Here is a 15,417-nt window from a genome sequence, read left to right as displayed (position 1 = left end):
CATATTGAGGGAAGTAATTTTTCCCCTCTACTCTGCTCTCATGAGACCCTGGACTGCTGCTTCCAGCTCTGGGGTCCCAACATAGAAAGGCTGTGGACCTGTTAGAGGGAGTCTAGAGGAGGGCCATGGAGATGACCACAAGGGCTTCCCTTACAAAGGCACCAAGAATTCTCCAGGAGAGCTTTGCTCCATCCTGGCCTGGTGTCACTTTTTGCCATTTATTTGCTGCTGACCACTCCCAGAAACAACACATTGGTTTCATGGACCTTTGATCTGACCTGATAGAGAATTTTCTAATGTTATGTTTTCAGATGTGTAGGTGTGCTTGCTTGCCAGTATACACACTTGGAAATTCTTCGTTGTTTCCTTGATGCCATGGTAGACGTCCATTCCCACACCATCACCACCATCACCCAAGAAATACATATCATTCCTGAAACAGCAAAATGAAGACATTCTTCCAAATAGGTGTAGAGCTTACTCCCATCACCTCTACCTGGTCTATATTAGTGACTGTAAAATTAGATGACAAAGTGCAATATTTATTAGAACCAGGTCAGATAGGTGCCAAGAAAAAAAAATTTAAAGGCATACAAGAAAGTTTAAACAGTTAGGCAGATTGATTTGCTTTCAGTGTATATGTTTGATATATGTTTGCCTCACTTGTCTCCCTAAAACCTTCCAGCATAGCTTGTGGAGTCTGAACCACAGAAAGGAAATTATGCTTTTTTCAATCATTGCACAAACAGCCTTGACCAACCACTTCGCTGCTTCCATCTGCAGCAGGACCCCGCTGCTCACCCTGAGGGTCTCTGAGCCATGAGGCTGCCTCAAATGGAGATCACAAAACTCCTGTTCAAAACCAAGTTATTCTTTACCCTCTAGTCTGTTTTCTTTCTAAAGGCTCTGTTTGGATATAGAAGGGAAGGCAACTTTTCACTTCCCTAATTTCTTTTACAGCTCTAGAAAACAAACCTTTGTTTTGCTGTTAAGCTCCTGGTTTTTTGGTTTTTTTTTTTTTTGGGGGGGTAGCAATGAAGATTCTGACTTAATGCTGCTATTTACAGCACATTTAATTACTACATATACAATGATACCTGCTTCCTTGGGCTACACATTGATGCCTGAACAAGAGAACAAAGACAAATAATGTGTGGGCAGCAGACAGTTGTTTTAGAGAAAACAGCATTCAGGTGAGGCTGCACCAGACTCCTGCCTACTGTGGATTGAAGAAAAAGGATCAGACTGTTCATACAGGCTGGGGTTGCACAATTTTACTCTAAAAATACCTTTTCACCTGCTTATTTTGGAGGAAAGATCTGCACATTTATATTGCATTTATCTTCCACAATTTTGTTGTAGGTCAGGCAGAAAGAAGTATTCTAGATAGAAGTATCTAGAATAGTATCTGGTTAATACTTCCCAGAAGTAGCAGAAACAACCAAAAAGTTATCTAGAGCACATTTCAGGTCTACAAAATTTCATATCCTAATTTATTTTACAAGAACTTCTTCACCAATTGGACTTGTACAAAGATAGAAAAAGGCATGTTAACCCACACCACACAGCATACTTTCTGGAAGAAAATCACTACATCCTTAACAGTGAGATCTTTCTTCATCCAATGAACACTTTTTGAAAATCTCACAAAAGATTTCTTTTAAACCTGTTAAAAGGAACTAATTTCCTTCAGATCATCTATTTTGCTTTAATTTTCCTTCAGCTATACTTGGCCTTTTTAGTTGCTAACCAGCTTTTTTTCATATATATTGCTGAGTTTCCTATCAGCTGAATTACTTTGGTGACTTCCTGGAACTAATGCTTCTCCACATTTTATTGTCCCTCCTTATCCTCATTTCGACTACTTACCTTCTACTTAGCTCATTTGCTGCAATATCTCTTAAAATCAATAACAATTTCCTCCAATCCATCTCCTCAGGAGCTAAGCAGATATCTTATTAGGAGAGGTGATTTGTGACAGAGAATATCTGTGTTCTTCTGAAAAGAATGGGCACTGTTTCAGTGGTTCTTCTGCCTTCTTGCAGAGCCTCACTTGAATTGCTTGTGATGATCACACTGCTAGAAGTGGTGTCCTGCCCTTAACCATTTCATCTGGACATGCTCTGCAGCCATGGCATGCTTCAGAGGCATGGCCTGAGGCATCCTGAGGCACAGACTTCACATAACACAGAACAGAGTGAATCCTAAAAATGCAGGAGCTGGTTCTTCATCTTTGCAAGGACATTACAGCATATAGTCATCAAGTCCTGACTGCTTCAAAGAAGATGGAAATGCTGAGGGATGCCCTGCAGCTCTAGATTTCCCATTCCTTTGCTGTACATATTGCAGCCAAGTCACAATTTTATATTATTTCTGTAAATCCTGGCTAAGTTAAGTATATAAGAGTCATGTAGAGATTAAATCTGACTGATAAATTTTGGCCATGTTTCTTCAGCTAGACAGCTGAAATTCAGAATCAGTCCTAGAGCCTAAGGACATATTTCCATCTCCGATATATTTTTTTTATTCATTGTGTATAATTTTGTCATTTAATACAACAGAAAGTCTGGATGATTTTAATTAACTCTTTTTTAAAATCAGATATGATAGTGAATACAGTAGTAAATCTGATGCACCATATGCATACGTGAACCTAGGAAGCAAATGGAAGTCACAGTAATTTCTTGAAGATGGGTACTGCTTGTGGAATGTCATTTGGAAACTGGAGATATTGAGCAAGTCATTTTTATCTTTATATACATCACCTTCCCTTTAGAATCATAGAATTATTAAGGTTGAAGGGTTATCAAGTCCAAGTGCTCACCACTAACACATATCCCCAAGTGCCACATGCACTTTGAACCCTTCCAAGGATCGTAATTTCACCACTTCCCTGGGCAGGGAATTGTTCCAATGCCTGACCATTCCAATACCTTTGTCCTTTCCCTTCTCCTTCAGGTAGGACAAGTCTGACTGTCTTGCACTTGTAATCACAAATTCTTTGCAAAATTTTTGTCTTTTGCTTTTTAGGTTTGTATAATGACTATTTTCTAATAATAAACAAATCAACCAGGAGAACTTGTCTTGTCCAGAGGTAAAAGACATATAGTAACTACATCCATGAATCTTGATGTTCTTCTACCCCAAAAGAGAGTATCTATGTCCCAGCTGCTTCTTAGTAATAATCCCTTGGTAAATCCTGTCACCAACACCATGCTGAATCCCATCTTGAAAATGTTAATTGATATAAGATAAAATAATTCCAGCAAGCAAAAAAATAATATAATTATTCAGTGCTGTGGTAGAATTTTCTGAATTCATTTAATGTAGGACAGTAATAGTCAATACACATTATTTGCATCTATACTCATCATGTTGCAACTAACGGTTTCTATTTTATTGTGAAAAATCATATGACCTAGCACTAAGATACTTAGTCATTCTGAGACAAGTTTTGGAATTCCTGCAGATGAAAGGCATCAAATAAAACTATCAATGTAGAGAATTATCACAGACACTTTACCCAAAGATCAGAAACTAGGGGTCAAGAGGAGCAGGATGAAGGTGGGTGTACAACACAATAGAAAATTTCAGCTGTTGGGTCTGAATATTACATAAAATGAGGAACAGCTGAAAATCGTGTACAACCAAGCTGCTTTTATCCACACAATTTATATTCCATGGTTCCTTCTGAAATCCAAGTTATTCTGCTATGTGAATGTATTACTTATCCTCAAATTAATTTATTTGTAAGGATATTTCCTGGCATATGACCTGTGGATGACAGAAGCAGTGAAGACAAATAGGTGAAGCCTGGTGTCCATATCTCAATTAAGCTGAGTAATGGTTAAGTTAAAATAACATTTAGTCACATTTGAAAGTCAGTACACTCACCTTTGCATTTGAGTATGTCTAATTCTTCAAAATGCATGAGGTAAATATTTGCCAAGCACTTAAAATGTTTTCTATTCATCAAAAAGCTCTGGAATGTTACAATCACTAATGACATGCCACCTTGCACATCTGTCACAAGCAGACAATGCAATTTCAGAAACTGCATAGTAGGTCAAGAATGGAGAGTTTATTGAAAGGTATCTTTTTCCTTCCCTTGGGGCTGTAAAGGGAATTTATGTGATATACATTCCTCTTGGCCAATCCATTTTCTGTTTATCTGAGCATAAAACAGATGCTGTGAGAAATCAAAAAAAATCCCAATATTTTTGCAAGGCTTTGGATTGAAAATATTAGGGTGAATCCAAATTAAAAATGGAACATAAAGGAAAGCAAAGAGGAAGTGGAAATGTTGATTAATTTATGGTTCCCCATAAAACTACTGTGTAGCTTTGTGACTTTAGTTCTTTCTGTGTTTGTTGGAAAAGAAACAAAATTATTCTCCACTTAAGAAAACAACAGGGAAAAATTTTTTTGGGAAAAAAATAGTATTCATTAGTAGATGTTTTTCTTGTAAGCCCATTGCATTCCAATGAAAGGCACTCTCACTACACTTGGAATGCCCTTTTATAACCTTCTCAGTTGAATGGGTAGCCCAGAGCAACTCCAGGATCAGACGAGGAATGAAAGTATAAATTTTATCCTAGTCCATTTTCCTGCATAGAATTGAAAGAAAAATTAATTTCATGAGCCTTCTTTAATTTCAGATGTAGCTCTTTCCCCTTCGAGCACTCTGAACCATCTGTTCTTCTCAAAATCTTGCCTACTGTCTTTTCCCCCTACAAATGATGTACAAAAAGGTCCCCAGTATAATCTGCTTGTATGAGATCTGGGTTTGTGCTGGTGTCACATCCATCCCAGGTCAGTGTCTTAAACTTTTCTCTACAGAACCAACCAACAACCCTAGCTTCTGACTAACAGGTAAATATTCACAGACAACAGAGCTAAACAGTCAAAAACCAAGAGAACACACAGTGCATCAAGGTCCTGGAAAACAAACCTTTAAATCCCTACAGGAACTCAGATTATCACTGGACAATGATATAATTGTTTTATGCCCCATCTATGTCAAGGAGTTCTTTCAAGTTCTCTGTTTTTTCTGTTGCTTTTTTTTTTTAACCTCTGCCTCAAAACCTAGAGATTATGGCCTATAGTGGAAGGAGAACATTTTCATAAGAATGAATATTTTTGTGGAACATTGTTACTCCACAACTTCACACACCCTACACATGATTCTTGCTGCATGGCAGAAACATAAAACAATGCTCTAAAGACTAAGGGCGACTCAAAGCCTGACAAAAGTCCTCAGCTGGCAAAATTAGTTAGTTTTTGTTTGTTTATTCTTTTGGTTTAATTTTCCCTGGCTTATAGCTGATTTTGATATCAAATTGGAAACAAATCTATTGAAAAATACCGGATGCTCCAAGATCCTTGGGATCTCTGAAGTGCAGAGCCAAATGTAGAGAGACTATATCTCTCCAGCCATCCTTGTCTGATGCAGTAGTTACTGTCTAGGGACATATCAACTCATGTCTGAGTAGGCACTTCTCAGCCATTACCTTGGAATCTCTGGTAATAAATTAAAAGGATAGAAAAAATCCCTACACTTTCATTTTTCTTTCTTTGTAAATACTTCCAGTTCATGCTGCATTTTTCACAATTAAATTTTGTAGTACTGCCACAGGCATAGATATACTCCAAATGGTCAGGTAGAATTAAGGATTTTTGTTTCATGGAAAGACTTTACAGTTTAGGCTTCTAAGAGAAGCTATGACTTTCAATTTACTCAATGGAAGTCATATACCAAATAACAACTTTCTTTTAATTATTCATTACAATTCCCACTGCAGGTAGAAACAGGTATTTTTCACAAAGAAAAAAAGCAAAACAGACAAAACAAACAAAAACTTGAAGCAAAGCCTCAAACCCTGTTCTCTTTAGACCTTGTTTTTTTTTTAAGAGATAATCTGAATTGGTCTACTCTTATTCACAGTCAGCAATTCCTGAAGTCCTTATTCATAAAAGCATCTCAGAGGTCTAAATTTAGCAATGTTGTACATAAATCCCATAAAAAATTATGTACAATTTGGAGTCTGGCGTAGCTAAGGGCCAACAAATTTTTTGAAAACAATGCTTATGTGCTTCTAAATTTGGGTACTGCCGCAGATAGTTGACAATTCCTTGTATTTAGGACAGAAGAAGATAGCAAACATCCTCTTGCACAAGGTTCAGCTAGAGATAGTGGAGGTGGCATTTGCTCCAGTCTTCTCTAAACAACTGACAAATAGACTTTTCCACCAAAGGTAGTTATCAAGACAGTCTTTGTACAAACTCTTTTCTAGAATAGGATTTCTCTGAGCTACTTGAAATATTCACATTACAAACAAGGGACCTAAGAAGGTCCTATTTTGCTCAATTAAGTGTAGAGCAAATACTGATGGCTACATGGAAGTATCTAAATTATAGACATCTATAAATGTTCATGTGAATTTCACCTTGAGGATTGCGGTCCCTTTGGGTGTCTGTCCAGAAAAAGACTAAGACAGTCCATGGAAGTCTGTACAGATAAAATGCATTTTAAAGAAGGATGGAGACAGTTGTCATGTATCAGAGAAAGAATTAAAAAATTCCCATCTGAAAATGCCAAAATGTAGGCTGATGTCAAGGAGTAAGGGCAGAGACAAGAGCCACAGTTGCTGCCTGTTTGCTTTCCCCTTTGCCCAAGGGGGAAGGGCAGCTGTGTCCAACAAGGCAGACTGGGAACAGAGGCTGATTGTCCTACCAGTTGGACAAACTCAGTGACCCAGCTACCAAGACAGTCCTTGAATGTTTCCCTGGAGGTCTTACCAAGACTTCTGGTTTCACTAACACCTTTTTACTTGTATTCCTGCTCATGCTTGGGACAACAACAGGTCATCCTTCTAATAATGCACTGAAAATGGGGTGAGTTACATTAGTTGACTCCCAGTATCCTCCATTTTGTTTTCAATACATCATTTTTCCTGTCTTGTTTAGGATCCACTTGTTGAATAAGGGGAAAATATAAAACCCTTTAGGTTCACATCAATAATTTACTTCTCTTCTTACAAGCTCAGGATCTTTTCCTTCTGGATGAACACACACTAAGTGAATTTTCCTTGCTTCCTTTGGCAGTTAGGAAAGGAAACACTGATATCATTGAGCTAAGAGAAAGAATTACCTATGTATTTCCCCTAGGACAGTATGCACAGCAGCACATGGGCGCTCAGGAAGGAAAGGTTATCAAATGTTGTTTCGGGAAGTTCTGTTTCAGGTACCCCCAGAGGCCACATCAGTAATCCTTAACACAGAGTTACTGGGATGAGACACAGCTTCTGGCTGTCTAGGTACACAATGCATTTTAAACTGCAGTGAACAAAACAAGTGATATAGATCAAAGACTTTTGTGCCAGCTTTCCCTTACTCATTTGTTGCTAAGAATGGCCAAGCAGACTTGTGTTTGCCTGGCATGTCATGACAATGATGCATGACTTTGTAGGGTTTGCACTGCAGTGGCAGAGCTGACATTACTTCCTATCTTTTGGATATGCACAGGTATAGGACAGGCCATGAGTCTGTCCTGCATGTGCTTCTTGTCCAGAAAATGGGACAGTTTTCTTTTTTTTGCCCAGCTGACTAAAACAGCGGGCTATAACTGCACAGTATTACTCACCTTCCTAGCAGCAAAAACTCTCCAGCGAGTCCCAGGCGCCTCATGGCCATCAAGAGGCCTCTCACAGTCATGCCTTCACAGAAGCAGGCAACCACTCTTGCTTTGGGCAGGTGGCTCCGAAGCTTTCGCAGCAGCTTGTCAAAGCTCTGCTCGCCAGCATTGCTGTAGATCTTGTAGGAGTGTGCAATGCAGATCCCTTCCTTGGCTGCCATATCTTTGAAAGCTTCCATCCCACTTTCACCATAGTTTCCTAAATACAAACAGAAACACAAATGCATATATTAAAATCTCTAGCAGCTTTTCTTCCTTTGGAAACATCAGATAGTTTAAGTGTGTTACATATCTGCAGAAAGATCACTGTACCAATCATAACATTATCACTTTAATCTTTTAATTAATCAAATTTTCAGGGCAAGGTCAACCAATTTTCCTGGAAAATTCTTCAGGGCAAGGTCAACCAATTTTCCTGGAAAATTCACTACTCTTCAAGATACTGCACCTCTGCTTATTCACTACTCACAGATAGTGAGGTACACAAGAAAGGCTGTTGTGTACCTCACTACTTGTGAGGATCTAGTCCACAATGTGTACAACAGTGTATATACAAATGGCAATCTCTTCTGATTCTCTTAAACTGACTAAATGTGGCCAAATGCTCTGTGATTTACTTCAGTAAATTTAGAAAAAAAAGTTGAGAATTAATTTTTAGGTGTAATATATTAAATATATGCAAAAACTCATAACATCACCTAATTCATAATGCAATCTGAAAAGCACTATTTTTTTTTTTTAGTTAGAGTGAAAAGTAAAATTTATTTTGTTAACGTAAAAACTTCTACTAGAGAATGAATTAAAAAATTGAGGATTATCATTACAATGATCACTAGAGCACAGATGAACTCAGTATGCTTTAATATTTTTCTGGTTTTTTTTCCTGTTTGTTTGTTCTGAATTAAATTTCTATCACTGGGAAAAACTTTGTATTTTCTTTCAACATCTTCTTTCTCTATGGGGATAAACTGGTAATAGATATTAACAGACAGATACCCTTTTTCCTTTATTTTGTCTCAGCACAGGAACTTTCTTCTCTGCCAGGCCTACATAAAAGTCACAGTGCTTAAACAGTGGATGTACTGATACCTCTGACAGTCATCCTGACCAGGATTCTGTGTCTGCTTCCCTGTGCTCCTCCATCTGGCTGTTGAAATCTGTTTCATCTCTCGTTTATACAAGAAGGCCTCTGAGGCAGGAAATCTTTCTCAAATGTAATGTCTAAAACCCTCAGTAATATTCCACAGGAATACAATCAGTTAATTAATTAATAAAACTGTGAATGTCAAGTGATGATGTTGCAAGAAACCACTGATCCTTTACAATTTTGTTAGCTTGCAAATGGAAGAATCTGTAAGAAAAAATCTCTCTCTTACCAGCAGAATTACAAGTACAAAGGAGCACTGCCAGTTAAAATGTATGCAAAGCAGTGAGGATCAGATATGGATTTGGACTGTCGTCTGTTTTTTTTTCACTTTGGACATTGGAGACATCAAGAATTCATCATGCCCACCTGGGGAGTCAACCCTGTCACTCTGGTGCTACAGCTCAGAGACTTTGTTACACTCAGCACTGAATATGAATGTAAAAATAGTGCTCAGTTTTAGGATCTTACCATCTAAATAGTCAAAAGAGGCAAAGAACAAGAAGACAGGAAGTAACATTATCTTCCTTTCACACCAGGAAGGAATCGCTGTGACCTTGAGACTACTAAATTTCCAAATTGCACCCAACCAGAATGGCAACCTGAATGCAGGTCTCTCTACCTGAAGGGACTTTCATTTTCTTCCTTGCTGTGATTAGGCCTAATGGAAACCACACTACCATGCAAATTGTTCCCCAATAAAATGTCACTTAAACTCAGTTGTTGCAGTGCTTCCTGAGAGTAGTAAATCAGAAGTCCATTGCTTACCCCTGTGTCATGCCCTTAGGGTAAACTGTGTTTCCTGTGGTACATGAGCATCAAGTGATTCCCATGGGATGCTGAAACAGTTCATCTAAAGGTCAAAACTATGGTGTCTCATGAAATATGTACTATAGCTGCCAAAGTCAGCCTGAAGTAAAAATTGGGGTCAGTCATATTTGACTCCCAGCAGACCCCAGAGGCCTTCAAAAATAAAATTAGGCCATCAGACAGAAAAGAAACTACTTTGTCTAAAATTGTTTTAATTTAGGTCATTCTGTATCAATATTAAATGTTTTATTTCACTTTTTCTATCAGAACATGAAAAGAACAAGGAAATATTGTCAATCTTTGCCATAGAAGATGTAAGTTTGAGAAAAAACTATATATCTCAATGTGGTGGTTTTGGCTATGATAGAGTTAATTTTCTTCACAGTAGTTAGTACAGTGCCTATGTTTTGGATTTTTGCTGAACACAGGGTTAATAATATAAAAATGTTTTGTTGCTGAGCAGGGCTTACAAAGAGACAAGGCCTTTCCTACTTTTCGTGCTCTCATGCTGGTGAGATGTTGGGGGATCATGGGAAGCTGGGAGTAGACACAGCTGGGACAGGTGATCCCAGCTGATCAAAGGGATATTCCAGACCACGAAGGAGAAAGAGAGGGATGCTTGGAATGACAGTGTTTGTCTTCTCAAGTCACCATTACATCAGGTGGGGCCCAGGTCTGCTGGAGACAGCTGAACACCTCATGGAAGCAATGATTTAATTATTTGTTTGCTCTGCTTGTGTGCACAGTTTTTCTTTACCTATTAAACTGTCTTTATCTTAAACCACGAGTTCTTTAGCTTTTACCTTTCTGATTCTCTCCTCAATTCTTCTGGTAGGAGAATGAGTGAGTGGCTGTTTGGTGCTTTGTTTCTGGCTGGGGTTAAATTATGACACCCAAAGACAGTGAAATTCTGAAGATCTCATTCTCTATCAAAAAACTCTCAGTGGAAAATTCCCAGCCAGGTCTAGTTTACTTACAGAACTGCATATCTTCTATGTTGCAAATACTGCAGTATTTATTTGAAAGTGTTATAAGCATTCAAACTGTTATCCTCAGGCTTGGTATAAACTTGAGAATAGGTTTAATTACAGTACTGAAAAACAGCACATCTTTTAGAGAGCACACAGTGCATTAACTCCTTTCCAATCCAATAAAATCTGCTTGAGTGCAAACACCATGGTTTCATCAAGCATCGAGACCATACAAAAAGTTATGTGTCATCCAAAATCATAGGAAACATGTTAAACTACCAGGGGTATGTAGGAAAATATTATGTTCTTAACATTTGGAAGAAAATATATCCTGGCAGTCCAAATCTGAGAGTCCCTGAGGTCTCCAACTGGGAAAACTACAGCTCTATGACATGAGCTCAAGGGAGATTTGATAAAAACAGAAAGCAGCTTTGCTTCAAGACACTCATACAAATACACCAGTGGTGCTCTTGTCTTGATGATTAAACTCTATGCAATTAATTATTCATAGTGAATTCTCTTGTTGTTTTGATGAGGTATGTATATCTCGTATGAGCTACACTGTGGGGACAAATGAACACTCCTTGATGGAAATTAAAATATTTTCTGTTAAAATTTTTTGCACCATATATTAGCAAAAATTTCCTCTGGGCTCTCTTTCTTTCTGAATAAAACATATATATGCATAAACATATACATGTAGCATTGAAGAAATGAGAGTGGATAAGCAGGTAAGGTACATTCTGTCATTTCCTTGAGGATGAGATGTAAGGATCACAGTGGAAGAGGATCTCCATGCTTTCTATATGGAACTGGCCTCCTCACGGATGTGACTCTTCAGTATACCTATAGCAGTACTACGAAAAATGCCACAGCAAGGGCAAGTTTCCACCGATGGGGCAGTTCCCACTGTTAGACCAAGTCTGTGACATAGACTTGGATAAGGATACAGGGGCTTCAGGATTTACACAAATGGATGGACAATGGTGATGTCTTATGCAGTTTGTAGCTTCACTTCCAAGTGAAAATTAATTCAGAACTACTTAGCTGGAAACAAACTAACATTTTTTGGTGAGTCCCATATGATGAAAGTTGCCTACATCCTGGGAATTTATCCATGTATCTATTTTGTTTCCACTTCTAAATTTCAAGAAAATTATGAAGGAAATGTTCAACAGAAGGGAGAGATTGATTTACTTTTGCTTGCTTAATTTCAGTTCATCAGAAAAGACTCCACAAAAAACACAAGCTGGAGCTCAAGTATGGTCAAATTAAATTCAGCTCCTCTTGCCCCACCAAACGCCATCTCTGTTTCAGTATTTGGAAACTGGCACCTTTATACTGCTACTGGTTCTGCTGGAGGGCGTATCACAGTTTTTTAGTTGATGTTCCTGTCCTCTTGAAACTCTGTCTGCAGTGCTGTAATCAGAACTATTAACAGTAGATGGCTTTTGTAAATGTGTCCTCTTGGCAACAAGTGGTAGCTGAGTTCTTTTAAAATACTGGCCTGGATCCTGCATGTTGCCTACCTGAACACCTGGCCCTTAGCCCAGTCAAAAGCTACTCCCATATGTCTCTTCATGTTTTTTTTAAAAAAACAATTACATCATCATGCAAAAGACATCCCTGCTGCAGAGTTGGAATTTTGTTCAAAACTCAAGCATATGTGTCCCCACCTACAGTCTAACTATAACAATCTGTTGTTTCCACTTCCCATAAATCAGTGCTAGAAACTATTAAGAAGCTTAAAAAGAACAGATTGTGCTTTTTTTCCAGATGATGCTTAATATAGTACAGCACATAATAATACTTCAATCTGATAGAAAAGGGTCAGGCAAACTGCAGGCAGCTCTTGCTTTCCCTCCTGCCCAGCAATTCAGCCAATTAAACTACGTAACCATGAACCATTAAGATATTATGTGCATTACACAGCAAAACAACAATGTTTTAATTCTTAAAATACTTATCAAAATTTATTGACATCTGCCTTATCAGATTAAAGGTTATCAATTTAAGGTGAAAAGTCTCTACTGTCAAATGGAAGAACAAACTGTTTTCTCCTGCCCAGGAATTTTTGGGATGTCATGTATGTCTTTTTGCATAAAAGAGCTTTTTTTTTATCAATAGCTGTACATGTAAATTGCTATCAGCTAGTTCTTTTCTTTAAGAGATTTTCATTGACCATAGATGAGCATCAACCTTTAGGAGAGATTTAAGATGTAGGATTGTTTCTGGCAGGCCACATTGAAAATTCACAAAGCAAAAGAAGAGGAGCCTTGAGTGAAGCAGAAGAAATGCATTATGTTATTCATTAGGCTAGTAATAATCCTTTCTGTCACAAAGCATATTTATTTAAGCAGAAATACTCTCATTATTTTCCTAGACAAGGAAGAGCAGACCAGAATAATATTGTATGCTGTGTCTGAGCAGCAGAAAATAAGTCAAGACAGGTTAAAATTTGCAGTATATGTTTTTCAAGAAATAGAGGTAATAGAGAGCTTCATTTTCCTCTAGTTTTCATTTGCACCAAAAGGATGAACTTTGCCAGAAATATAAAAAAAGAAGGTATAGCTTTGGTATAATTTTGAAAAGGCATGTGGGAGTAATACAGTATATTTATGAAAGGCAACATGCTGGTTGATTAGCATGATGATCTTCCCAAAAGTTGAATATATGGGCGTGTTTCCCAAATGGCAATGTTAGAGGTGTCCTTGACTGCTACAATTCAAATTAATCATGGAAAAACACCAATAGTACCCGCTACTACCTGCTAGATATTTTCCACATTTTACTCTTGTGACTATGGGTTTTTTTAAGTACCTCACTTTCAAGAATAGTGGCATAAACCAAGTCTTTTGAGCAGCTGGCGCAACGACATGCCACTGATACAACATGATCAAAATCACAGCCTTCTGTGTAGTTATGTCTGCAAATAGAACATTACAATAGAGTGTTACTTTATTCAAAAGGGTACAAACCAAATGAAATCAAAACACATATGCCTGAAATTCTGGAGTAGTCTATGTGTGTTTAAAAAAAAAAAAGAAAACCCAACTTCTTTTTATCTGATCCAAATACTTAAATGATTTTTAGATGGAATTTCAGTTTCTATATTAAATATATATGGGTAAAACAATAAAAAATAACATTAAATGTTCATTTTGAAAGCAACCCATTAAAAACAACTTATATGAGAATAGTTTATCCAAATATATTCCACTTAAATATTTCCAATATTTCCTTTTTTCTTAATAATCACTTGGAGACTGGGCTGTTTCTCTTCAATCATCTCAAGTGTTGGACAGCAACTTCAAGATGTTTGGGCTTTTCCCTCATAAAATATTAAACATGAAAATCTGAATTTCATGAAAAAAAAAAGGGTAAATATGTACACACTTTTGTATGGACAGGTTTCTCCAAAGAAATGACCTCTCTATTGAAGCAGACAGGGAAAGTTGGCTGAGCTTGGAGAAATCTTATTTCTGCCCTGCTCAGCAAAGGAGTGGCACAGGGCAAAAATTTCCATAAGGAATTAAATTAGAAGTGCTACTTACTCCATCCTTAAAATTGCTATACTTGTCTTCTGTAAGCACAGACAGTCTCAAAGTGATTGAAAGGACAAAATCTAACATCTGAGGCTTCATAGGGGACATCACCACTGATGGCTGCAGTTGGGACTCTATCCTTAGCTGTCCATATGATAATGGAGAATAATTTATATTTTTTTGTGGGTGTTAATCTTATCTATTCAAACTGAAAGCTCTTCAAATAGCTTTTGTCTGTTACCAAGCACTCATAAAACTCAGACGCAAAAGGGTTGCCTATGTCTCCATATGTTGCCTACTAAAATTCAAGATGTGTCAATATAAAGAAGCACTATTTACCATGATATGATATGATGCTAGCTATATGATATGATGCTAGCTATAAGCCTAAGTTCTGTTTCTGTGAAGAGTTTTGAGGTTTTTAGTTTTCTACATTTGAAGACATGAAATGTTTTCATAATCGCAAAAATGTTAGCTAAAAAAAGCCCTCGCTCCCACTTCTAAGCTTCTTAAAATTCAATCCAGTGAAATAATTTGTGGAAATTATAATATTTAATGTAGGTATTGACCATTTTATCATGTAATGTAAGACTCATATTTCTTTCTGCAATGTAAAATAAAATCAAACATGTATTTTGAATCAGGAAACTATTTTATGTCTAAAGTAATTAGCTAAAATATTTGAACATTTAAAAACAAATTTAACGTGTTTAATTAGGAAAATAATTGACTATTTTCTATGAGGTTAAGTTTCAGCTACTAGGTATTTTCTGAATAGAAATTCTCATCCAAAGGCATTTAGACCAGATCTATAAAGTATTTGTTTAACTAACCAACTTTTAAATTATTTTAGAAAAGTAACATATAATATACTCCAAACATAACTGTACTTAATTAATTTAAACAAATCTGCTCATTATCTCCTCATCTGAGATCTCATAAGTATCAGTTTGATATCAAAGTCTCTTCTCTCTCATCTTCTCTGAGCTATTTTGAAATAATAAATTAATTTCTCAAGATAATGATGACCTAGTTTCACAGTTTAATGCACCCCACTTTTATGTATTTTTAAATTATCACCTCATAACTTTAAAAGAGAAACCTCATTTAAACATTGCTGTTATGTGAGCAAAGGGAACAGTGTAGAAACAGCCTTTTCTGTATGCTTCCTTTGATCTCTCCAGCTGACTGGAATGTCTGCAGCTTTGTGGCTCTTGTCCACTGAGCAATGTTTGAAGTCCTACATGATACTAA

General features: G+C 37.1%; 1 protein-coding gene across 5 annotated transcripts in view; it reads right to left on the bottom strand.

Moving 5' to 3' along the window:
• GRM5 (glutamate metabotropic receptor 5) overlaps positions 1-15,417 on the bottom strand; it is a 238,689-nt gene that overhangs the window by 121,613 nt on the left and 101,659 nt on the right. For all 5 annotated transcript variants that reach the window (XM_068181558.1, XM_068181556.1, XM_068181557.1 and 2 more), the window contains one exon: positions 7,643-7,892. In XM_068181558.1, the coding sequence (XP_068037659.1) occupies positions 7,643-7,892 (250 nt within the window). The remainder of the gene's footprint in view (positions 1-7,642; positions 7,893-15,417) is intronic.

This window comes from Anomalospiza imberbis, chromosome 2, assembly GCF_031753505.1.
Source record: "Anomalospiza imberbis isolate Cuckoo-Finch-1a 21T00152 chromosome 2, ASM3175350v1, whole genome shotgun sequence".
Lineage (NCBI taxonomy): Eukaryota > Metazoa > Chordata > Aves > Passeriformes > Viduidae > Anomalospiza > Anomalospiza imberbis.
This window is presented reverse-complemented; position numbering and strand designations above follow the sequence as displayed.